This window comes from Trachypithecus francoisi, unplaced genomic scaffold, assembly GCF_009764315.1.
Source record: "Trachypithecus francoisi isolate TF-2019V2 unplaced genomic scaffold, Tfra_2.0 Lachesis_group14, whole genome shotgun sequence".
Classification (NCBI taxonomy): Eukaryota; Metazoa; Chordata; class Mammalia; order Primates; family Cercopithecidae; genus Trachypithecus; species Trachypithecus francoisi.
The window spans coordinates 50,000,449-50,026,065 of record NW_022681459.1 but is presented as its reverse complement, the minus strand read 5'-3'; the positions used below and the strand labels follow the sequence as shown (position 1 = coordinate 50,026,065).

Genomic DNA, 25,617 nt, shown 5'->3' with positions numbered 1-25,617 from the left:
CCTAATCATAACCAGGCACAGAAGAGCTGATCACTAAGTAGTCATTAAATAAACAAGTGATTGGCGTAAGCATTAGAACAAGGTGAAGAGACCACACTGTCTGTTTACAGTTGAAGAAGTCAGTGCTGTCTTAGTCTTTCTTGTTCCTGAGGCAGTATTGCATGTGACCGTGGACCTAGACACTACTAGCCATTTATAGGCTGTCAGTTACTATGTAGCCAGGAGGATCCCCCCAGTATCATCTCTTACCCTTTAAACTACACGAAAAAGCTTTGAAATGAAGTCCTTGAGCCAGAAAAGGATGCCAGCCCCACTGTTAAGTGATGATTGTGTGCTAAAGCAGCCTGAGAGTTCTGTCCTAACACAAGGGCCTAGAAAGTAACTTCTTAGGCAGTGTTCAAAGAATGCCAGTAGTCCTTGGAACTTTTCAGAGGTGCTTGGCGTGAATCAGTTTCTAGATCCCAAAGCAGAGTCTTCATGCACATTTTATGACTGTAGTGTACAGCAAATGGCTCTTGGCTAGATTTAGAATGCTGCTTTTACCATTCTCTGTATCTGACCCAGTTTGAGTCTCCATATGACACTTGGCGTCCTCCAGATGGAAATTTTGAAGCTTTTTGGACTTATAGTGTACTTGTTCTTGATTGCCACATCTCATTTGGATTCTCCAGACTCTGATTAGAGGCACTGCCACCAGGATAAATTTTATCTAACCAATAGTACTTCCAGGAAGATCCTCACCCTTGTACTTTCAAGAAGCACTTGTGATTAATGTTCAGCTTCCTGAACACTGAGTGGTACTTGAAAATCTCTGTGGTTTATAGCCTTGCTAAAGCTACTCTGGAGGCTGAGGCAGGAGAATCGCTTGAACCTGGGAGGCAGATGTTGCAGTGAGTTGAGATCATGCCATTGCGCTCCAGCCTGGGTGACAGAGTAAGACTCCGTCTCAAAAAAAAAAAAAAAAAAATAGCATTTTAGCATTTTAATTTACGTTAATAGTTAATAGTCTATTTAACAGGGGGCAGTCCCTACTCACTTGAATTTTTAGCCTGAAGAAAGGACAAAGAGCATTTAAAACATTTCTCAGCTTAGATAGTTGTACAACATTGGTGAACTGAAGCTTGGGGGAGATTAAAAAATCATCAGGGACCAGGCTCCAGAGTAGCCTTGGGCTTACCCCTGTAGTACGTTACACAGACCTCTTTCCTCTTAGAAATGCTACCTTTGTCCCTGTGCCGGTCAGTAGACTGAACAGCATCTATATGGGAAGTTGACTTGCTTGGCTTGTGTGGGTCTCCTGCCTATACCTCTGCGTCACATCCTTCTCTTCTTCATGTCTGCCAACTTCCTTGATTCCAAGGCTGGTTTCTCTTTTGCTCACCTAGTCCTCACCATTGGGACAAAAGGCACCTTGGAAACTAGTATAGCCTGTTTCCATATTTGGGAATCGCTTCTGCATTGACCATGACATGCTTGGACCCAGACCACTTTCAGTTACCACTTGCTGCTGCAGAAGGCAACTGCTCAGAGAAGAGGTTCTTTTCCCTGGAATGGCAATCATAGTTTATTGTGTTCCTTTTCTGTTGGCCAGGAAACCCCGCCACAGCTGCTGTGCATCTTACTGTCAAAGGACCATTCCTTCTTCCCATCAGGCAGGTCCAGCTAGGAACCAGGCACCTCCCACTGCACCATGTGCCTTCTCACTATTGGGTCGGGAGCCCTTTCAAGGACCATAGGTAGCAGGGGATATGACAGTAAATGCAGATAGCCCAGAATGCCAGTCAACCCGGGGATAGTCATGTATAGACACAGTATTTCATCTTTTAGATAGCAGCTTCCACTGCTGTGCCCATACCATGTCTGGTTTCATCACTTTGAAGGCTACCCCAGACTTAATTCACAAAGGAGGCATCCTGTTGAGTTTGAGCAGTATTGATAAGGTACGGGGTATAGTAGTTGGAGTACTTTAGTGCTTGGGGTCTATGGCATAGGGCAGAAGTGATAGTAATCCAGGTGGAGCCAGCAGAAGGATAGGATGATTGAGATATGTGTGAGGTATGTGCATATTCAGTGGTGGCAGTTGTGATTAGATGCTGGACCAGATATTCCTGCCTTCGTAGATTCTCCCAAGCTTTGTCATGAACTAGAAAGCATTGGAGAACCTTGGATGGGAATTTGCAACCTCAAGGACCCTGGAGTTTAATTCACACTAGTGTAGAAGCTTAGCCTTGACCTGACCTTTTTGGACCAAGCTTGACCTGACCTTTTTGGACCAAGCTTCACATTGATCTTCAACATGCCTTCTGATCATAGGCATGTTGCTACCCTCTCATGGGTAATGGCCCAGTAATGGCAGCTGCTTCTTTTACAGAAAGACGAGAGGACCTTCGAGGAGGATTTATGCTTTGCTTTTTGGATGATGGAGCAGGAATGGATCCAAGTAAGTGATGAGATTATTGTTTTGTGTGTGGGGCGGAGGGGTGGCGATATAACCATTTTTACAAAATACTTATGTGAACTTGTTTTTCTGTTGCCTCCAATGTTATGTCTAGAAGATCCACCTGTGGAGTAAGAAGTCTGTTGCAATATCTCAAGCTTAATTCTACTAATGTATTTGCCAGGTCTTGTCTTAACATGGAAGATAGGATCTGAAAGGCAATCTTAAGTCAATCAGATTACCTGTCTCTTGGCATTGTATTTATCAGCTTGCACAACATTCTCGAGTTGGAACTACAGAGGCCTCCCCTAGCTGTCTTACCACATTCTGGGAATAGAACATAGGTCACAGTGATGGAGGTACCGACAGGCCAGGCAAAGCTGTGCCTGCATTTGCTTCATGGTAGTGAATTTCCTTGGAGAGAGGTTTTCAGTAGACACACACCCCTGCTTGGATTTAACAAGGCTCAGACCTTTGACTTTGAGGACCCTGGGAAAGAAATGCAAACTTTTCACTTTCTCTTGTGTCTACCCTTTCAGGTGATGCTGCCAGTGTGATCCAGTTTGGAAAGTCGGCCAAGCGAACACCTGAGTCCACTCAGATTGGGCAGTACGGGAATGGGTTAAAATCGTAGGTATATTAGAAGCTTGTCACAGGGCTCAAACAAAATCCAGCAGTGCTGTCCTGCTTCTCTTAGATGAAAACTTTCCTTCTCCTTGTCCGTCTTTTGACTGTAATTCTGGAACTGGAAGAAAGTCAGAAAGTGTGGTTTTTGAAGTAGCTTACCAGCTGTTCCCAGCTGAGTTTGCTCCACAGATTGAAAAGTATGAACATGCAAAAACAGGGCAGGAGAGGCTGTACGTTTCTCTTGGCACTGTGCTCTAGAACCGCACCTCTCCTGTTGAAAATTCCTATTTTCACCATGTAGTCAAGGATGTGAGTGATTCTCTTCTGGTGTTGGGATGTATCTGAGATGATGAGGGGGTCGCCTTACTGTGCAGCTGTGTTCCCTGAGCATCTGCTGCATGTCATGCTTTGTGCCAGGCACTGGGGATCCAGGGTAAGGAAGAGAGATGTGAGCCCTCTGTCCCAGAGGATGCTAAATGTACTGCAAGGCCCGTATAGCAGGGTCCTACCTAATGTCCTCAAATCCCATGGGACTTTTTCTTAGCCTTGGTTCCCACTTGGTTAGTGTTTTGGAATGTGTTGTTCTGGTTTTGAGTGAAGCCCCAAGAGAAAGGTTTCTATTTCTGAAATACTCATTTCCAGCTGTACATACCTTTGGATGGAATAAGATTTAGTGGAATTGGAGTTGGTGCAAATGGAATTGTGAGTCACGTTTCCAGTTTTGCTGTGGAAACGTGTTGTGTTTGAGGGAGGGTGGTGGTTTGATCAGTCAGCAGCATCAGTTGGGCCTTATGTGCAGTGTGCTTTGGGTGTATGGAGAAGAAAGAGTACATCCGAAGAAAGCAGGACCTGGTACCTGGACTTTGTGATTTGTCTTTCAGGGCAGGAACCAAATGGTAATAACAGATCCTTATCATGTGCCAGGCACTGTAATTGTGTGCTAGGCACACGAATGATCCTATTTAATCCTCATGATAGCCCTATGAGGTTGTAGGTACTATTATTCTCATTTTCAGATGAAGAAATTGAGGTTTATAGGGGTGAATTTACTTTCCCAAAGCCATAAAAAGGCCTATGTGTAGAGCGCTAGGGTAGAAACCAGGTCTTTCTGACTGCAAAATGGAGCTGCTGTGCATTTCACTTAAATGACAAACTAAGGTTCAAATCTCACTTCAGCTACTATGTCTCTAAGCCTCAGCTTCCTCCTTTGTAAATTGAGATGATAATGCATACCAAGTAGGTTAAGGATTACATGCTATCAATGCTGTGAGAGCCTGGTTTCTGCCTTTATTTCTCCTCCTCTGATGTTTCCATGACAGATTGCTGGCCTGATTCAGTGGATCTGGGTAGGGGCTAGGAATCTGTTTTTCACAGATGAAATGAATCACTTGTAATCATATGATTCTGATGTAGGTGATCTAAATCCCCCAAAACTGAGGTCTCTTAGAATCAGGAGAGGCCCTGACTTTTCATCTAGATTGTAGGTCAGCCTCCTCCTACCTGGTTCTGTCAGTTCTGTGGCCTCAGGCAAGCCATTTCACCTCTCTGAATGTCTGTTTCTTAATGGCCTCAGGCAAGCCATTTCACCTTCCTGAATGTCTGTTTCTTTATCTAGAAAATGGGGTTCTAATCTCTGACATTGTCCTTTCAGAGTGAGGTTCAGAAGCAAATGAAATGTGACTCTGAAAGTGGTTAGCAGACTGGGAAGGAAAGTGTATAGAAGTTGAGACTGTTATTATTAGCATATTTCAGTGGAAGACTTTTGTGAAGGTCCCACTGAGATGGAGCCATCTAGTGTTCAGAGTAGACAATCAAATCATCTTGAAACCAATTCAGAAGTTGAGTTAAGTTTCAGGAGAAGGTGATTTGTGGGAAGAATAGGGCTGAGAAGCAAGGAAGCTAGTAGAAAAGTGATGTTTGGGCCTTTTGCTATTCAGAGGCTAAGGTCAGAATCAAAGACAGAAGGAAGATAGAGGCACAAAGTGAGAGTTTTTGCCAAATTAGGGCAAGGGCACGCTTTGACAGAAGGCAAGATAACGTGCCTTACTTGCTTCCCATATGCTTTAGGGAAGGAGGAGGAGGTGGTGTGTGAAATTGTCAGGGCAAGGAGCATTGCCAGCACTTTGGGTACTGGAGGAGGAGAACTAGGACTTGGCAGCCCCCAGGGTATCTTTGAATAGTGTCCTGGGAGTTTTCCTGAGTGGGGAAATGGGGCATGACATTCATTTGTGTGCTTGGCATGCCAGTCTGGTTTGTATTGGTACACAGAAGAGAGTAATGAGGCTTTCCACCTCCATCATCTCCCTGGGGTATTATGAAGACTAATGAGATAATAGCCATAAAGCCCCAGAAGCTGCTGGAAGAAAGGAGCTGAACAGCCCCATTGTTCAGAGGGCAGTCCCCCTGCTGGTGCTTCACACTTCTGCCCTGCCCTGCATTGCCTGGAAAGGCCTGTCTCTGCCTGCTCCTTAGCTGGCTTAATGTGGCCAAACAGAGGAAGGAAGCAGTTGATTCCATTTAGACTTTTGCCTTTTGGAAATCAGCCTCAAGGCACAGTTCCCAGAAACCAGTTGCATCCAAAAGCAGGGAGCTGCCTGTGTCATAATGAGCTTGAGGTGGCAAAACAATTCTGAGATAGGAGATGGCTCTAGTTATTAGACATGAGCTAATTAGAGGCATCCTTGAATCCTGCGGTCAAGAATTATATTTTATTAGCTGCGCCTTGGGTTCATACTGGTGTTTTTTCAGGCTTGTGAGTATAGGCACTGGGCTTTTCACTTGACAGTGCTGCTGCTGTTTCGTGAATGGAGGGGAGTTTGTGTCAGCTCAGGAAGGACATGGTGGGAACTGGGTGTGGTCAGCATGGAAGATGACGTGTTGAGGGTACCAGGTACTAAAGTCTGATGGTGGTACAGTCAGAGGGCACAGCACCTCTTGTGGCTGGGATGAACCCAGAGCTCAAAGACAGCAGGGTTACTCTTGAGCGTTGTGGCAGGGAGTGAGACTAACCTGGGGCTGGTGGTCTGCCATGAGCCTGCCCTAGAAGGGTGGTGAGAGAACCCTGTATGGTGTGGTTGAGAAGGTTGTAAGTAAAGACTAAGGAGTTACAGGCCTGTGGAAAAGCAGAGCAAGGAGTGTTGGGGGATGGAGAGGGAATAAGGGCTGTGGAACTCAATGCACAGTCCTGGGACCTGGGGGCCTTTAGGAGAGAATAACGTATTTCTGCTTCCTTTTCAGGGGCTCAATGCGCATTGGGAAGGATTTTATCCTGTTCACCAAGAAGGAAGACACCATGACCTGCCTCTTCCTGTCTCGCACCTTTCACGAGGAAGAAGGCATTGATGAAGTAGGTCCCATCCTCATGGTCTGAATCACCAGTCCCCATTTCCTGAGTATCCGCAGGCAGTTTTCATAGGTTGTTTACAATGCTAGACTCTTTGGGGTTGCAGGATTGGAGCACATTCCCCCAACTGTTACTCAGTTAGCTGGCTGGATGAATTGGTTGAGGGGTTAAGGTAGATAACTTTAATGTGAGAGGAAGCAAAATCTCAGAGCACTTCAGAGAACAACTGTTTCTGATAATGAGACTGTCAAGTGGCAGGAATTAAGAGTTGGATTTGCAGCTCCTCTAGATCCGCCACTTGAATTCCATCTTGGGGGGAGTGTTACCGTGGAGCATTATTTTATCAGGGGAAGTATTTTGGGCTTCCCTGATCGTGTGTCTTTCCTATTTGATGGTGATTTTGTGGAATGTGCTATGAGCTCATTTTCCTTTTGAGAAAATGTGTTACTCTATGTCAGAAACTGTGACTCAGATACCTAGAGAGAGCCTGGGCAGGTAGTAAAGCAGGTGAGTGTATGGAAAACAGGAAAATAGAGCTGATGCTCTGGGTCTCACCTTGGGAATAGCTGCTACACAGCCCCAGTGATTACTGCTATGCTGGAAGGAAGGACTAATGAATCCAGAATATTCTGAGTTTAAATCATTTTGGTAATTGACTGTGTAAGCTAAACACACATTTGGCCAATTGTCCTTGTGGCTCAGATATCTGCAGAGCTGTTTCTGGTGAGGTCTGTGCCCCATCATTGTCAGGGATCAGGGCAGCTCTGTGGTCTAGCCAGCCTCAGACTGGACTCTTATCTCCTTTCTTCTTTAAGACATGGAGGCCAGGGCTTGAAAGAAGGTGGCTAAGAGGTTCTGTAGAAGAAATCCACAACTTCCACAGAAGCAGGTAGTTGAATTCAAACTTACAATTTAATTCATCTGTGTTAATTAGCTGTGATGAAACTTGTTCTGGTTCTGTTTAGATCTGAGCCTTAATCATAGCAAACTTGTTCAGGTAGGGAATGGGAGGCCTTCCATCATTACATAGCAAGCCAGTGGGTTTGTTTGCATTTTTGGTGTGGTATGTGAGTTCATTCTGCATACTTGAGAGAAGCATGGCAGCTGGAAAGAGCAGGCTTCTAGGAGAAGTAGGACAGGAAAATACAGCCTGGGTTGGGGTTTTTAGGAATGTTTCCTGATACAGGACTGAGGATGGTGACAGGAGGGTATAGAAGTCAGTAGAAGCAGGCTGCTTAAGGCCCTGAGGGCTGTGGGAGGGGACTTGGCTGCAGGGCCACCTGGAGAAAGGTGGTGGCCTTTGGAGATCAAAGAGGGCCAGGTTAGGCTTGACCTCAGGGCCTTGATGAATGTGTGGGGCTTTATTAAACAAGGATATGCCAGTATCAGATTTTTTTAAGAAGGTCCATGTGGTGATTGTGTGGTGATTGGGTTGGAAAGGTTAGGGTGAGTGTTGAAGTGTTCCAGTTGAGAGGCCCAGGCTCTGTGTAGCTTGGTGGTACTCGCCCAAGGGAGGTGAGAGAAATACATGGAGTTTCCATCTCCTTAGGATGTGGGACCCACAGATTTGGTGAGTGATTGATTAGTAGAAGGTGAAAGCGAAGGGTAGGAGTCATGGATGACTCATAGGTTCTGCTGTGGCAGTTGGGGCATGGGGTCTCTGGAGTTGGGAAGACTGAAGAGGGGAAGTATGGAGGGGAAGAGTGTAAGTTTCTTCTGGACATGCAAAGTGAAGTCTGGGTCTGGCGTTTGGGTGAAGTCTGGGGGCTTCAGGATTCTTGGCAGCAAATGAGGTCACCTAATGGAGAGAATAGAGTGAGAAGAGGACCTGGGACCCAGAGCATGCCAATATCTAAAGGTCGGGGAGAGGAGAAGGGGGCCAAAGGGACAAAGGGGTAGCCAGAAAGGTAGGAAGAAAACTGGGCAAGTGGTACCATTGAAACTAAAGGAGAAGTGTTCCTGAGGGGAGGGATGGGGTGCCCATGGGCGTGAACGCCAATGTTTAAAGTGATGCCATTGTCACCTGGGACTGCTGTGAAGAATGGGAGGCGTAGAGTGAGGGACAGGTTTATAGAACATAAATGGAACTCAGTTCCCCTGGTGGAGAGGCTAGGTTGAGATTTTTTTCCTTACTTGGTGCTAGAAGGTCGCTATTTTGGATTGTACTCTAGTGCACACTCAGCCAAGATTTCAAAATAAGATCATTTTCAGCTGAGGAGGAATGTGTCCAGACCAGCCCTTGGGTTGAATATTGCAGCAAAAAGCTTCTTAGAAACCAGCAAAATGGGCTGGGCGTGGTGGCTCACGCCTATAATCCCAGCACTTTGGGAGGCCAAGGCGGGCAGATCACACAGTCAAGACCAGCCTGACCAATATGGTGAAACCCTGTCTCTACTAAAAATACAAAAATTAGCTGGGCATGGCAGTGTACGCCTAGTCCCAGCTACTTGGGAGGCTGAGGCAGGAGAATCACTTGAACCTGGGAGGCGAAGGTTGTAGTGAGCCGAGATCATGCCATTGCACTCCAGCCTGGGCAACAAGAGCAAGACTCCGTCTCAAAAAAAAAAAAAAACCACAAAATGTCTCAGACTCTTAATGGTTTATCACCCCAGCACTTATTACAGAGTCCCTTTTTCCTAAGGGTTTGAACCCCTGAGGTGCCTAGCCTGGCTTGCTCTGCAGAACTCTGCAAGGGCTGCGGCCTCATAACCTCGGAGGAAAGAGCCTCTGGGGAAGTGGCATATGAGGTTGGGTTTTTGAAGAAAGAGTAGGATTTTTTAAAACATCACTTAGACATTATTAAAATTAAATTCCATATAAATGGAAGAGAGTATTGAAATATTTGTGCAGTTCAGAGGACAATTTTAAAGCCAACACCTGTGTTGCCACCGTCACAGACTGATGTTAGAAGTGTTCTGTGTGCCCTCATCAGTCATATTTCTTGTTGTGCCCCTGAAGGAACTGCCTTCAGGTAACTTTTGTGATAATGATTTCCTTCTTTTTCACCATAGTTTATCACCCTTGTATGCATTCTTAAATAATAGTTTAGTTTTGCCTATTTGTGAATTTTTTAGAAATGGACTCTTACTGTAGGTATTTTTTGTGTCCTATTTCATGTAACACTGTGTTTATGATGTTCATCCACGTTGATGCTAAAAGCAGTTCATTTGTATCACTACATAGTATTCCATTGTACTGTTTAATTTGGCCACTCTGGAATGGATATTTGGGTTATTTTTATTTACTTATTTATCTGTTTTTGAGATGGAGTCTTGCTCTGTTGCCCAGGCTGGAGTGCAGTGGTGTGATCTCAGCTCACTGCAACCTCCACCTCCCAGGTTCAAGCAATTCTCCTGTCTCAGCCTCCCGAGTAGCTGGGGTTACAGGCGCACGCTACCACACCTGGCTAATGTTTTGTATTTTAGTAGAGACGGGGATTCACCGTGTTGTCCCGACTGGTCTCGAACTCCTAAGCTCAGGCAGTCCACCCACCTCGGCCTCCCAAAGTGCTGGGATTACAGGCATGAGCCACTGCACCCGGCCTGGGTTATTTTTGTACATGTTTACTGGTACATATGTACAAAAGTTTCTCCTAAGTTATGTACTTAGGAGTGGAACTGCTGAGTTTTAGGTTATGTGTATTTACTGATTCACTAGATAATTGCAAATATATTTTCCCTAGTGGTAAGAGTAGAATTTTTACCAAATTAAGAAAATGACCAGAGACATCCCAAGCAGGGAACTTCTCATGCAGAGACCCTAAGCACATAAACCAACATATCGTGAAGGAAGTAGTCTTGTGTGGCTGAGTCTTGGGAAGAGGCAGAGGCCCTGAAGCTCACAGAGCCTCTGGTGCCAGGCTGTGGAGCTTGGGCCTCACCTACAGGGCAATGTGGAGCTACTATGGGGAGACACAAGAGAGATGCACATTTCGGAGGAAGGCTGTTCTGGGGCTTCCTTTAAAGTGCCTGCTCATGTTTACTCCACAGGTGATAGTACCACTGCCCACCTGGAATGCTCGGACCCGGGAGCCTGTCACAGACAATGTAGAGAAATTTGCCATTGAGACAGAACTTATTTACAAGTACTCTCCCTTCCGCACTGAGGAGGAAGTGATGACCCAATTTATGAAGATTCCTGGGGACAGTGGTAAGTAGGCTTTAAGCCTGTAGCCCCTAGAATCTGGGAGGTCCAGAATCACAAGTGGTGCAGGGGTGGGCTGGGGGATCTGGCAGGACAAAGGATTTCTGTTTCTCAGGAACATTGGTGATCATCTTCAATCTCAAACTCATGGATAATGGAGAGCCAGAACTAGACATAATCTCAAATCCAAGAGATATCCAGATGGCAGAGACATCCCCAGAGGGCACGTGAGTGCGGCTGGGAAGGGAAGGAGGCCCTGGAACTGGCGTTTGTGCTCTCAGGAGGTAGCTTCAGGGAAAGAGGGGAGAACACATTCATTGCCCAGTGTTCTGTGGTACAGTCGTATGTAGGGCCAGGTCAGTTGCCTGTGGGGTACCTGTGCTGAGGACGTGAGAGGGGTGGGATGTGGTGCTCACACTAAGGGAGCACCGGTTCAGGGCAACAAGAGAAGTCAATACCTAACATGGAAAGGTGGAGAGCCTGCAGAGAGGATGTTGTGCCCTTGGTCAGGCCTGTTGTGGAGCAGGTGACAGCACTTCTTTGTTCTTGCCCTCTCCAGGAAGCCAGAGCGGCGCTCATTCCGTGCCTATGCCGCTGTGCTCTATATTGATCCCCGGATGAGGATCTTCATCCATGGGCACAAGGTGCAGACCAAGAGGCTCTCCTGCTGCCTGTACAAGCCCAGGTAGGGGCCAGTGCACCCTGGCCTGCTGTCTCCCATGGGTTGAGGATGTGGCCGCGTTCCTCTGGGGCATTGTTGGAGGGATGCTGTATGAGAGACTCTGGCAGTGCTGGCTATGTTTGGGGCTTTAAGTTGCCTGTGATTGGTCATGGGGTCAGTTCTGGGTCCTAGGGGAGGGAAAGGTTAGCTGTGGAGGTGGCTTACTAAGCTCATTGAGTGTGTGTGCCTCTGTGACAGGGAGGGTGCCCTGCCTGGCACAGTGAGCTGTCTGAGTCTCTCGGCTTCAGGGCCAAGGGGCCTTTAGGCATTATATAGGAAAGCATTGGTCTTGGCTTATTCCTGAGGTTTGTTTCTGCTGTGGGATGAATGACACCCCTGGTGAATGGTGAGGTTGCTTATCAAAGACAGCCGGAGGCTAAGGGCAAGTGAAATAAGAAATTGCATCTTTTTGCTGAATTGAGCTTGGATTTGTCTTATCGCGAGGGGCCAGGACAGCACAGCTTAGGAGGAGGCAGGAAGACAGGGTGCTTCCTGTGCTTGGGTGTGCCACCTGTCCCACTGTTGCGTGGGCTCTTAGCTTGCTTTTTCTACTGATCAGGATGTACAAGTACACGTCAAGCCGTTTCAAGACCCGTGCAGAGCAGGAGGTGAAGAAAGCAGAGCACGTAGCAAGGATTGGTAATGCCACTCTGGGTGCAGGAGTGGGGTGGGGGAGGGGTGCATCTGGGGTATGCTGCTTGTCGGCAAAGTGGGGTTCCAGGAAAAGGCTGAGTCCACAGCTCAGGGACAAGGCTGGTCTCCTGAAGCATAGTTCAGTTCCTTTTCAGCCCCTTTCCCTACAGGCCAACTCCCTCAGCATTTCTTCTTTCTAGACTCCACTTTCTCTTCTTCAGCCATTTATAGGGCCTAAAAGTGTCAACTCTTTGGCTTATCCCACTCAGTCCTCTGACCCAAATACTTGTGAAATTGCTTTTCCTGACTTCAGGGCAAACATCTCAAGGGCTATCTCGCTGTTCAGGGCTTCTCAGGGTTTCTTGACTGCTTGTTGGCGAATGATTGGCTGAAGACTTCTTTAGCTTCCAGCTCTTCCTGAGCATTTAACTGGTTACCTTAGGTGTTTTTTTAAAAAACCTGTTCTGGTTCATTTTTAAAGTTTCCTTGGGGCCTCCATGATAGGTCTGAATGCTAGATTTTCCTTCTGCAACTGACTGCAGTCGAGGCACAGAGGCTGCCCTCATATTGCTTATCAGCCATAGCTCCCCCGACTCTTCTTTTCCTTGGTGGTATACACACTTCTTGTCCAGTACTATGGATCCAGGAGGGATGACCAAGAGTTTTTGAACCTTTGCATTCCTTTCCATATTCTCTTCTGGGTTTCAGCTGAAGAGAAGGCGCGGGAGGCGGAGAGCAAAGCTCGGACACTAGAAGTACGCTTAGGGGGAGACCTCACGCGGGACTCCAGGGTAAGGTCCTGGCCCAGGTGGCTGTTCTCCAGCGTTTCTGGCATTAGGAGCCCATGTCCCATGAGCCTGGTCAAGTAAAACACAGCTTTTGAGTTTGTCCCCAGTGAGGGCCATTTTCTGTAGAAAGAAGTACATTTCCACATCTTTGAGATAAATTGAGAAGTTTTAGATGTCATGTTTCAATATTCCCTGCTGTGGCCCAGGGTGCCTCCTCCTCTTACCTGATGCCAATGTGTGTGCAGGTGATGTTGCGACAGGTCCAGAACACAGCCATCACTCTGCGCAGAGAAGCTGATGTCAAGAAGAGGATCAAGGAGGCCAAGCAGCGGTGAGTGCCAGGCCTGGTCTTGGATCTTTTAAACTGACGTAGCTTTTGGACTGATTATTGACAGGTTGCTATTCTGTCACCAAGACTGCTTTGTTTTAATGCCAAATGCTTGTTAAATGCCCCCTGCAGGAGGGAGGTCTTAATCTGAGCTCTCAGCCCTTTCTTGAGTCATAAAGACAGGGCAGGGCTGACAGCCTCGGATCGAGCACCAAACCATCCTTTGGCACTGTCTTACTTTTTTTTCCCTTTTGATTTCTTTTCATTTAAAGGATATATAAAATGCTCATTGTATAAAACTTGAAAAATATAAAATGTTTAAGGATTAACATTTTAAAACTCCCTTATACTTCTACCACCTGGTGATACTACCCTAGTTTTTATGTTACGTATGTATTTTGTCATATTCATTTTCTCCTCAGCGGTTACATATGTAGAATAATGTTGGAGATTGAGTGTTGTATACTTTTACATTTAGAACCAGCCTTTGTCCTGGATCATTAAGTTATCTGCTTGTCCCACCTCCATGTCTGGATCTACTTTGGACTCTGTGGCTTGATTTACAGTTTTGCCTCTTATTGGCCTCCTTGGCACAGGCATGGGTTTTAGGTTCTTCTCTCCAAGTCCACTCCTCATCCATCTGCTTTTCAGCTCTAAGAGTTTGTTGACAGTAATCACATGGTGGTGTCTTCTTGCACATGCTTATTGTTCTTGTGAATTTTTACCTTTTAAAATAATAATAATTTACTGTGACACTAGTGGAATTTGGGGGAAGGTATGACGATAACTTCTTGTTTATTCCACCATATAATTGTCTTTGCACAGATTTGCAGCAGCTTCATAATAACCCATTCATATTTACACCCGTCCCTGTTGCCAAAAGCCACACTCATGGTTTAATTAGGGATGCTTCGAGTTGGTGCCCAGCGCATGTCTGTATCAAGTCTAACAGGTTACACATTGAATGGAGATACAAAACTTTTGGCTTAACATGTCTCAAGTTTAAGCTTAAGCTTAACACATCTTAAACACTATGATGCTTGTGTGCTGATGTGTAGATCTGCTTGAATTTTTTTGTCTTCTTAGAGCACTTAAAGAACCTAAGGAACTGAATTTTGTTTTTGGGGTCAACATTGAACACCGGGACCTGGATGGCATGTTCATCTACAACTGTAGCCGGCTGATCAAAATGTATGAGAAAGTGGGCCCACAGCTGGAAGGGGGCATGTGAGTACTACCCACGGAGAGCTGTCTAGCCCAGGATAGTTGGCAGGAGGGTGTTGCCAGTGGGGTGACAGAGCTTGTTCTCTTTCTCCCTGTAGGGCATGCGGCGGGGTTGTTGGTGTTGTTGACGTGCCCTACCTAGTCCTGGAGCCTACACACAACAAACAGGACTTTGCTGATGCCAAGGAGTACCGGCACCTGCTCCGAGCAATGGGGGAACACCTGGCGCAGTATTGGAAGGACATTGCCATTGGTAATGGGACTGGGCTGCTGGGCCTCTGCCTTTTCTTTTCACCTGAATGTAGGGAGAGAGAGAGGCTGGCTCCTAACATGATGTGTGGGTGTTTGCTTTCCAGCCCAGCGGGGAATCATCAAGTTCTGGGATGAGTTTGGCTACCTCTCTGCCAACTGGAACCAGCCCCCATCCAGCGAGCTGCGTTACAAACGCCGGAGAGCTATGGAAATCCCCACCACCATCCAGTGCGGTGAGTTGTGTGGTTGGATCCCCCTGACTCATTTCCATCAGCCCACAAGCCTCTTTTCTTCATCTTCCTGCCAGCCTCCTGACTTGACTGACATTCATGGACTTACAGTCCCACTAGGGATCCAAGTCTGTTTGGTGCTGGCCCTGTGAGCTCAGTCTTGAGGCTTTGCTGAGTTTCACCTGTCCCTCTTGTGTGAGAAAGAAGGTCATCTGTCCTCCCAGACCTCTCCAGCTGCAGCCAGGCCAGGCTTACTTGGTTTGGTACCACATGGCTTCTGGTGTGCGTGGATGACTGGGCCAGGATTCTGATAAAGGAGGGAGAGGGGCTGGGGGTGTTAAAGAGTCCACCATATTAAGTTTCTATCCTTCCTGGAATCAGTGTCCTTGAGAAGAATTAGCATTCTTTAAGGATAGGCAGAGTTGGAGCCCGAGTGAAGATCTTTGCCTGCAAAGTCTGGGGCATCATTATGGTGGGCCTGTGAGAAGCCCGGATTACAGATGGAGTTGGTGGGGGTGGCTGATGTGTGGGGTTTTTTTGTTCTCTGCAGATTTGTGTCTGAAATGGAGAACCCTCCCCTTCCAGCTGAGTTCTGTGGAAAAAGATTACCCTGACACCTGGGTTTGCTCCATGAACCCTGATCCTGAACAGGACCGGTGAGCACATTCTCTAACAAGGAGATTGTGGGTACTTTTCTCCCCTGCCCCTCACCGTTCTCTCTACTCTTGGGATTAAATAACTCACTGTGTTTCTTGAGGTCAGTGCACATACCTTATATCTCTGTCTTGCTGTACCTAATAAGTGCCCAAGAAATAAGAATTGATGTATGTCCTGCAGTGCATATGATTAATTCTGTGCATTGGGAGCTCTGAAGTGGTTGCTCTTGTGACAGACAGTGTAGACTGACTGAGAAGAAAGGTCCTTGCCCAGCTTGGGGCTCTGTTTGCCATGACCTCCCTAGTACTTTTCTCTACAGGTGTGAGGCTTCTGAACAAAAGCAGAAGGTTCCCCTGGGAACATTCAGAAAGGACATGAAGACGCAGGAAGAGAAGCAGAAACAACTGACAGAGAAAATTCGCCAGCAGCAGGAGAAGCTGGAGGCCCTTCAGGTACGTGGGTCATGGTCAGTGGGCAGAGCCAGCCTGTGTCAGGGCTCTGCCTGGGACAGGAACCTTCAGTAGCTTTCCTGTTCCCTCAGGCTCAGTTTTACCCTCTGCTTACCTGTGTGTGTTTGCCAAAGCTTTCCAACCCCAACCTCCAGGTCCACGTGTACTATTTTCCAACAGTGTTATTTTAAGAATAACACCTTGCTTATTCTTAAGAAAAATTGCTTATATATTTCAAAGTGGTCCAATTCATTTAGAATTTATAAAACTACAGAAAATAAAAATTCTGCCTTAGAGGTAACCATCATTAACCATACATCCTTCCAACTTGTCATGAACTCATGAATACCTACCTACACATAATACACATGAATATATATTTTTTAATAGAAATAGGGAGATAATGCCATATATATGTTTTATATTAATACACGTATACTTTTTTTAGTACATAATTGTTTTGGTGACTTTCTAGAAGTGAATTTAAAGGACTTAAAAGGTCCATTGTAAAATTCTGTGGCTTTTTGCAACTATTTCTAAAGTACCCTCCAGAGATGTGTTAATTTCTTATTATTTATCAGCAGTATATGAGAGTATTATTTTTAAATGTTGTTGCAAATTTCATAGGCAAAGATGCATGTTTTATAATTTAATTTCTTTTTTTTTTTTGAGACGGAGTCTCGCTCTGTCGCCCAGGCTGGAGTGCAGTGGCGCGATCTCGGCTCACTGCAAGCTCCGCCTCCCGGGTTCCCGCCATTCTCCTGCCTCAGCCTCCCGAGTAGCTGGGACTACAGGCGCCCGCCATCTCACCCGGCTAGTTTTTTGTATTTTTTTAGTAGAGACGGGGTTTCACTGTGTAGACCAGGATGGTCTCGATCTCCTGACCTCGTGATCCACCCATCTCGGCCTCCCAAAGTGCTGGGATTACAGGCTTGAGCCACCGCGCCCGGCCTTAATTTCTTTAATATTTCTAAGATTGCATAATTTTTCATGTGTCCACTTTTTTTTCATGTGTCCACTTTTATTTCTTTTAGAATTGCTTATTCACTTACATTTTTATTTTTTCTTTGTTTTTTTTTCTAGATATGTCTGTGATATCAGCTGTTTATCATATTTAGTACAAAACCATTTCCCTTTTTGGCTTCTGTGTCTGTGCAGATGTGCTCTCACTAACCCATGATGTCTTATGCATGCCTCCCTGGCCAGTCTCTCAGTTGCTGGATTAATCACACAGTATCCTGTAATTTGCTGATAGTTGAGTATTTATGTATTTTGTGTCTCCCCAGTGAGAACAGGAGGTTTGTAAGAGTAGGACTATGGCTCAGGTTTTCTATTTTATTTGTCCCTGGTTCCAGACACCATCCAAAAAGTTTGCTAAAGTATACTAAAATATGCAAACAACTTCATCATGATGTTTGCCTTGCAGAAAACCACACCCATCCGCTCCCAAGCAGACCTGAAGAAATTGCCTTTGGAAGTGACCACTAGACCTTCTACTGAGGTGAAGTCCAGGGCCTGGGAAGGGCTTTTCCTCAGGTGTCTCGTGCTAGGATCAGTGTTCTCACTCTCTGTGGGCCTTTTTTTAGGAACCTGTGCGTAGACCTCAGCGTCCTCGGTCGCCCCCTTTACCTGCTGTGATCAGGAACGCCCCCAGCAGACCCCCTTCTTTGCCAACTCCTAGACCAGCCAGCCAGCCCCGAAAGGCTCCTGTTATCAGCAGTACTCCAAAGCCCCCTGCTTTGGCAGCCCGGAGGAGGCCAGCACATCCAGGCTGCTCCAGCCACCTGAGGCACCCCGAAAGCCTGCCAACACTCTTGTTAAGACTACATCCCGACCTGCCCCTCTGGTGCAGCAACTGCCACCATCTTTACTGCCCAACTCCAGGAGCTCTCGGGAGGTTCCTTCTCCCAAAGTCATCAAGACTCCAGTGGTGAAGAAGACAGAGCCACCCATCAAACTTTACCCGGTGAGATGCCTGTCCTCCTCGATCCCCCAACCCAGTGTCAGTAGTGTAGGAATGGAATTGTGCAGTGTCACAGCTGTACTGGGGGAGCTTTGGGAAGATACTGAATCTAAAGCTTTGCTGCTGCCCCTGAGGAGGGGAAGCCTTGATAGCTGAACAGACTTGTTCAGGGCCAGAGAGCACATTGGTTGCCTGTACAGCGAGCTCTTCACTGCTCCCTCCAAGTTTTGGTCTGCCACAAACTTGAGTCACCTCCACTGGCTCTCAAAGTGTGGGCTTAGGTCAGTCATCTGTTGACAGCCTGAGTGGGCTGCAGCAGTGGTCGGTGGTTCTTGGGGAGGTGACAGCTGGCTGGCCAGGCAGACTAAGGTGGGAAAGGAATTGAGAAGCTTCTCCTGTGACAGCTTTGAGCAAAGATCCTCATGGCACAGGGGCCAGTGGGTTGCCTGTGTACATTCCAAGTAATGTCAGGGAGGGATTACAGGGAGTACAGTTCCTCTTGGAACAGCTCCTTTAGGCTAGATGAAATCTTCCTGCTCCCTAGAGGCTGAACAGGGCCCCTCACATCCTCACGCTTCTCTTGCTCTAGGCTACCCCTAGTCGGAAGAGGAGTGTCGCGGTTTCTGATGAGGAAGAAGTTGAGGAAGAAGCTGAGAGGAGGAAGGAGAGATGCAAGCGGGGCAGATTTGTTGTGAAGGAGGAAAAGAAGGACTCGAATGAGGTGAGTGGTTGAGATGAGGTTCTCAAAAGAGCCTCCCTCTCTAGGGCGTGCACCCCCCACCAGCAGTCTACCCCCCCACCAGCAGTCTGCACCCCCCACCAGCAGTCTACACCCCCTACCAGCAGTCTATACCCCACACCAGCAGTCTACACCAGCTCTGTTTATATTTGTGTCATGAGCTTTCCAGAAGCCTAGTGATCTCTCAAGGACGCTCAGTTACACAAGTGACTACACATGGTGCCAGATAGAGTCTTGAGTGAGACTGGCTTCTAGCTTAACCACAGGCCTGAAGTCACACAGACGTACATCAATGAAGCTTGAAATACATTATGTCCCTTGCCTGCTGTCTTGTTTATAAAGGTGGCAGAAGGGTAGGTACCTTGGACAGTGATTTTGGAGTGTGGCTCTCAGCAGGGCTTGGTGATTTAAACTGTAGCACAGGAAGTCGTGAAGATGGCTGATGACCCCGGGTGGCCAGTAAGGCACAAGTCTGCTCTTGTGGGGCACTGGGGATGCCTCTAATAGACTGCCCTCCACACAGCTCTCAGACAGTGCTGGGGAAGAGGACTCGGCTGACCTCAAGAGAGCTCAGAAAGGTGAGCTGGGGGAGTGACCTAGCAGCCTGTGGCGGGGGTGGGAGTGGGAGTGGAAGTGGAGCCCCTTACCAGCAGCAGTTTACCAGAGGCTCATGGAGTCTTTCCTGGGTCTGGGCTCTTGTGCAGCAGTGGATCCAAGTCAAATCCTAAGCAGAATTCTAAAGGGATCACCCCTTTGTGGTTATTTTTAACACTAATTCCTTGGTGTTCACTCCTGGCAATCATTCTTCTGCTCTTTGGCACCCTCATGACGGATGGGGAAGGAGACCATGGTGGCTGGTCCCTGGTTTCTGTGTCCCTGGTATATTGGGGGCAAGCACCTAAGTGTTCCTGTCCTCCAAACCCTGGGAACTGCCTTTCTCAATGTGGCCCAGGCCAAGTGAGGGACTCTAGGCTAGTTTTCTGACTCGCACCTCTGTCTACATTGTCAGATAAAGGGCTGCACGTGGAGGTGCGTGTGAACAGGGAGTGGTACACGGGCCGTGTCACAGCCGTGGAGGTGGGCAAGCATGTGGTGCGGTGGAAGGTGAAGTTTGACTACGTGCCCACAGACACGACACCAAGAGACCGCTGGTAATGTCCCAATCAGGGAGGAGCAGTGGTTCCTCGAAGGAGGTATCCCCGGCCTCCCTGTCAGCAGCCCATCCTGGGAACCCGGGTCAGACGTGACATAAACTATGTGTCTTCCACAGGGTGGAGAAAGGCAGTGAGGATGTGCGGCTGATGAAGCCCCCTTCTCCAGAACATCAGAGCCTTGACACGCAGCAGGAGGGCGGGGAGGAGGAGGCGGGCCCTGTGGCCCAACAGGCCATAGCCATGGCAGAGCCCTCCACTTCCGAATGCCTCCGCATTGAGCCTGACACCACTGCCCTGAGCACCAATCATGAGACCATTGACCTGCTCGTCCAGATCCTCCGGTACATGTGTCTTTTGTCTTCCCACCCCAGGGCAAGCAGCAGCTCTCTGCCTGCTCCATGCCATTCTGAATTACTGTCCCTGCCTTCTTCAGGAATTGTTTACGGTACTTCCTGCCTCCAAGTTTCCCCATCTCCAAGAAGCAGCTGAGTGCTATGAATTCAGATGAGCTAATATCTTTCCCTCTGGTGAGTCTGGCCTGAACTTCGATTCCACACTCTTCATTGCCCCACCCCTGCCCCTGGATTTGTTGTAACTGTTGTGATTGTGATTGTTATGCGTGGTGCAGTTGCTAGCTCTCAGCTGTGTGCTCCATCTCAGCCAGCCTCTCTTCTGCTGAAAGAAGAAGAGACTTTATGATGTGGGGAAAAAATTGGCTTAGCAGGATATGACTCGGGTGTGCAGAAAGCCAGCCCCTTCCCACCACAGGTGCTAGGAGTTGAGTCATCCCTTAGGGATAGCAGGTGTAGTTTGACGTTTTATGACAAGCATACCCCGTTTCTTCTGCCCTAGCAGAGGGAGTAAACCTGTCCCAGGCAACAGTGAAGAGCTGAGGCTCAAAGTGCATAGAACTTGACACTCAGAAGGAGGTACAGAGAAGCTTGTGATGTTTGGACATAAGCACTGGGTCTTACTTAACCCAGCAAATGCTGAAGGGGTGCCTTGCCCAAGCAGGTGTCTGCTGGACCTCATAGTGAGCAGCAAAAGAGAGTCTTGCTTCAAGTGGCTCAAGACTCAGTAGAGACTGAGTTGTTACCAGGTAGCTGGACATGAGGGCAGGAGCAATGAGTGCTGAGAAAGTGGATAGAAAGGCTATGGAAGGCCGTGGTGGCCTATGGGGCAGAGAGAGCAACTGAGTTGGAAGAAAATGTGCATTTTGCCAAGTGCCTGCCTGTGTAAGTGAAAAGGAGCGTTTGAGGTGGGGACTTCTGAGAGCAAAGGCTCTGGGGGTGGGGTTAGGGTAGCAGGCTGTGTGGTGAGCATTTAGGGTAGAGGGGCCTGAAAGCCAGGATATGATGGGTCTTGAATCCCCAGTCTGTCATACTGGCTTAAACTCTGTATGAAGAGAAGAGCCTACAAAAGTTTTGAGCTGAAGGAATTGTCATCGAAACCATATCTAGGGCAGCGGTCAACACATTTTTTCTGTAGAGGGCCAGTTGGCAAGTAATTTCAGGTTCACAGGCTATACAGTCTCTGTGGCAACTCTGCCATTATAGCATGAAAGCAGCCACAGACAATATGTAAAGGAACGGATGTCCTGTGTTCCAGTAAAGCTTTATTTACAACAACAGTTGGCAGGTTGATTCGGCCCAGGGGCTGTAGTCTGCTGCTCCTGCCCCTAAGAGAGTAGTTTGGGTAGAATGGGTGGATGGGAGATGCAGGGGCGAGGACGCTGGTCCTATGTAAAAGGTCAGAGGTGAGGGAATGGGAACAGGAGCCAGTGTGGTGGCAGTGGGCTTGGGGGTGAAAGGGCTGTGTCAGAAGTCGTCAGCAGACTGATCATGGATTGTAGGCAAGTGACTCAGGCCTGTGGGAACTGGAGGTTGATGACAAAGCTATTAACTAGGAGAGAAAAATGGGTAAGTGCAACGAAGGTGACGAGTGGAGGTTTGTGTAGCGCCAGAAGTGCCCTCACTATGTTTCTGGTAATGTGCAGTGTACAGGTGGAAATCAGGGACTGGCACTTGGAGGGAGGGGGAGGTCAGGGCTGGAGATGGGGCTCTGGGAATTGTCCACATGAAGTGGGATGATTTTTCTATGATAGGAATAGCTAAGTTTTCTAGGAAAGAGGTTCTAGAAAAAAGACAACTGGAATGGAAACTGCAGGATTAGGATTAGTATATTCAACATGTCGGGTCCTCATGGGGCAGTTGTGTGCTTGATAAAGTTTGCCAGAGATAAAAACATGGTGTTTGTCTTTATTCTACTTTTTAAAATGTGAAATGAAGCGGGAGTTGAAGAAACTAAGGCTCAGTAAAGAGTCTGTTGGTCAGTGACAGACCCCAGATTTGAACCCAGGTACTTCTTTTTTTTTTTTTTTTTTGAGACGGAGTCTCGCTGTGTCGCCTGGGCTGTAGTGCAGTGGTGCGATCTCCGCTCACTGCAAGCTCCGCCTCCCGGGTTCCCGCCATTCTCCCGCCTCAGCCTCCGAGTAGCTGGGACTACAGGCGCCCGCCACCGCGCCCAGCTAGTTTTTTTTTGTATTTTTAGTAGAGATGGGGTTTCACCGTGTTAGCCAGGAGGGTCCCGATCTCCTGACCTCATGATCCGCCCGCCTCGGCCTCCCAAAGTGCTGGGATTACAGGCTTGAGCCACCGCGCCCGGCCGAACCCAGGTACTTCTTAGGACTGGCTCTGTTCACGATGCTGCCTTGCTCTCCTGGCAAGATATGAAGGGGTGGTGCTCAGCAGTGAGGGAGCTAGAAGGTACGGAAATCACAGCTGCTTCACAGAAAGATCCACGCTTCAACTTTTGTCCTTGTTTAGGCTGCAGGTGCTCTCTACAAATCCTAGGAGGAACTAGCAGCTAATAGGGTGGCTAGGTTGGCCTGGCATCTTCTTGTCAGATTTGTTGATTTTGGCTTAAAGTTATTGCCAAACTCAGAGTAGAGCCTAGGTGTAGCAGGATCTCTGCAGTGGGCTTGAATGCCTGGGTCCAAAACAAAGTCTGCATGAGTGTCTAAAAATAGTATATATTAGGCTGGGTGTGGAGGCTCAGGTCTGTAATCCCAGCACTTTGGGAGGCTGAGGAAGGTGGATCACTTGAGGCCAGGAGTTTGAGACCAGCCTGGCCAATATGGTGAAACCCCATCTCTACTACAACATACAAAAAATATTAGCCAGATATTGTGGCACACGCCTGTAATCCTAGCTACTTGGGAGGCCGGGGCATGAAAATCGCTTGAACCTGGGGAAAGGCAGAGGTTGCAGTAAGCTGAAATTGTGCCACTGGACTCCAGCCTGGGTGACAGAGTGAGACTGTCAAAAAAAAAAGTATATTAGGCCGGGTGAAGTGGCTCACGCCTGTAATCCCAGCACTTTGGGAGGCCGAGGCAGGCGGATCACAAGGTCAGGAGATTGAGACCATCCTGGCAAACACGGTGAAACCCCGTCTCTACTAAAAATACAAAAAAAAAAAAAAAAAAAAAAAAGCCGGGCATGGTGGCGGGTGCCTATAGTCCCAGCTACTCGGGAGGCTGAGGCAGGAGAATAGCGCGGACGCGGGAGGCGGAGGCTGCAGTAAGCCGAGATCACGCCACTGCACTCCAGCCTGGACGACAGAGCGAGACTGTCTCAAAAGAAAAAAAAAAGTATATTAGCTTTTTTTTGTACAAGGAGCTATAATACCAGTGGATCACCTTTGTTCTGCTAACTCAAATGTTACAACCACTCAAAGTATGTCTTGTAATGTCTACAACCACTCAAAGTTTTTTTTTTTTTTTTTTTTTGAGATGGAGTCTTGCTCTGTCACCTGGGCTAGAGTGCAGTGGCACAATCTTGGCTCACTGCCAGCTCCACCTCCTGGGTTCATGCCATTTTCCTGCCTCAGCCTCCCAAGTAGCTGGGACTACAGGCGCCTGCCACCACGCCCTGCTATTTTTTTGTATTTTTAGTAGAGATGGGGTTTCATCGTGTTAGCCAGGATGGTCTCTATCTCCTGACCTCATGATCTGCCCGCCTCGGCCTTCCAAAGTGCTGGGATTACAGGCATAAGCCACCGCACGCGGCCATCACTCAAACTATTTTTTTTAGCATCAGGGATAAAACAAAGTCTGCTGTTCATTATGTCCTTGTCAGTTATGTCCTTTATACTGTATTCATCAGGAGTTCCATAGAGCCTCAGGAGCCCTGCAATATTAGATTCAAGTATCATTTTGCAAAAAAACTAATGTAACAATTATATGTGAATCTACAATTACCTCAAAATAATTAAGAAAAATTACTACAAACCATGTCTGCTTTCAAGATGTTGTATACTGAATTTTAATACTTTGGGGATTGCTCCAGCATTTATTTTGTGCTGCCAAGGCAATTACTGTTTTGTGTAGAAGTTTCTCTTGCTATCTTGGTTTTAGTAGGATAAGGTGAATGACACGGTTCAATACTTGCCAGTAACAGTTTTAAAAAATGGCATCTAGAAGCCTCTCTAGGCTGGGCAGCTCATGCATCTTTACAGAAGTAAACACCAGAGTTGATAAGACTGCAGTAGCCAGCTAGCACCTGCTGGTTGAGGCGTGTGTGTTCATCACAGTGGCCTCATCATTCTTAGTGATTTACGAGTAAGTCATGTTATAAATTTGAACTTGGAAAATAAATTGAACCTAAAGAGGTACTACTTACATTGTTTTTCACACTGAGATTCCATGTAACATTTCATTTAAAATAAGTATTCTGCTCCCTTTTACAAATTTGAAAAGCCACTAGAAAAACTGCTTGTTTCCTACCTCACCCGCTGGAGGTTTCAGGTACTTAGGGAAAATAGTAAAAAGCTCTGATGCTGCAGAAGTATATACTGCTCCACAGAGCTGGAGATATCTGCTATTAGTTGGTAGGTGAAAAGAGAACTGACGTGAGTGCTGACATTGTTGGGTATGTCTTGGAAGTGGATGGCTAAAAGGGCTGTACTGAAGTCAAACAGGTTATGATTGAGCATGGAAGAGTGATTCTGTCATCCTTTTTTGCCACTTGGAATGATAAGAATCACCCCTCATGTGTCCTTATGGCCTGCTGTCTGCCAGAGCACTGTGCTGAGTGCTTCACCTGTGTGCTAATTGTCTTCTTCCTTGTGACAGCCCCTTATGTACCCTCCCTCTTGCTGTGCTCCCAACAGAAAGAGTACTTCAAGCAATATGAAGTAGGGCTCCAAAACCTGTGCAATTCCTACCAGAGCCGTGCTGACTCCCGGGCCAAGGCCTCCGAGGAAAGCCTGCGTACCTCCGAGAGGAAACTCCGCGAGACGGAGGAGAAGCTGCAGAAGCTGAGGACCAACATCGTGGCACTCCTGCAAAAGGTGCAGGAGGTGAGCCCGGCAGCCTTCCTGTTGCAGCTGGACCACCTGGTCTCTCAGGGAGGGGGGCCTGGGACCTGTTCCTGTTCTCACAAGAATCTGTCCACTCACAGGAATCTGTGGTTCCCACCCTGGCTGCATAGCACCCTGGCAGGAGAGCTTGAGATGGTGTGGCTGCCTGGGCCTCAGCCCAGCCAGACCCATAGAACCAGGCTTTTTCCCTTTAGACATTCTGAGGTACAGCCTGGTTTGAGAACCCTCCAAGCCATAAAAATGAAGTTCTTTTCCACATGATGCCCAGATGGGATTGGGTAGCCCAGAAGTGGGGAGTGCCCCTTAGCTTGTTGGTCCTTCATCCAGACAGTAAGCATGAGGGCCTGCTCTGTGCCTGTCCTGTGGATACAGAATGAACAAGACAAGCCAGGGAAGGTTCCTGCTCTCACAGCCTGCCAGTTTGGTGGAAGAGACAGAATTACTGATGGTGGTTCCTAAGGAGATACAGTAAAGTGTTGGGAGGCCACTTGACTAGAATGTTCAGGGGCTTAGGCATTTGGAGACACTGGAAGCCAGTCATGCAAAGAGT

General features: G+C 47.5%; 1 protein-coding gene across 1 annotated transcript in view; it reads left to right on the top strand.

The window, feature by feature from the left end:
• The window catches only part of MORC2 (MORC family CW-type zinc finger 2), a 42,682-nt gene that overhangs the window by 16,231 nt on the left and 834 nt on the right, over positions 1–25,617 (top strand). The window contains 23 exon segments of the mRNA XM_033233265.1: positions 2,372–2,440; positions 2,977–3,067; positions 6,302–6,410; positions 10,397–10,556; positions 10,666–10,777; positions 11,110–11,235; positions 11,831–11,910; positions 12,613–12,695; positions 12,938–13,023; positions 14,107–14,247; positions 14,343–14,497; positions 14,601–14,729; positions 15,277–15,382; positions 15,703–15,835; positions 17,259–17,333; positions 17,419–17,578; positions 17,581–17,798; positions 18,385–18,516; positions 19,058–19,112; positions 19,544–19,685; positions 19,805–20,029; positions 20,122–20,215; positions 24,858–25,046. Coding sequence (XP_033089156.1) covers positions 2,372–2,440; positions 2,977–3,067; positions 6,302–6,410; positions 10,397–10,556; positions 10,666–10,777; positions 11,110–11,235; positions 11,831–11,910; positions 12,613–12,695; positions 12,938–13,023; positions 14,107–14,247; positions 14,343–14,497; positions 14,601–14,729; positions 15,277–15,382; positions 15,703–15,835; positions 17,259–17,333; positions 17,419–17,578; positions 17,581–17,798; positions 18,385–18,516; positions 19,058–19,112; positions 19,544–19,685; positions 19,805–20,029; positions 20,122–20,215; positions 24,858–25,046 — 2,870 coding nt within the window.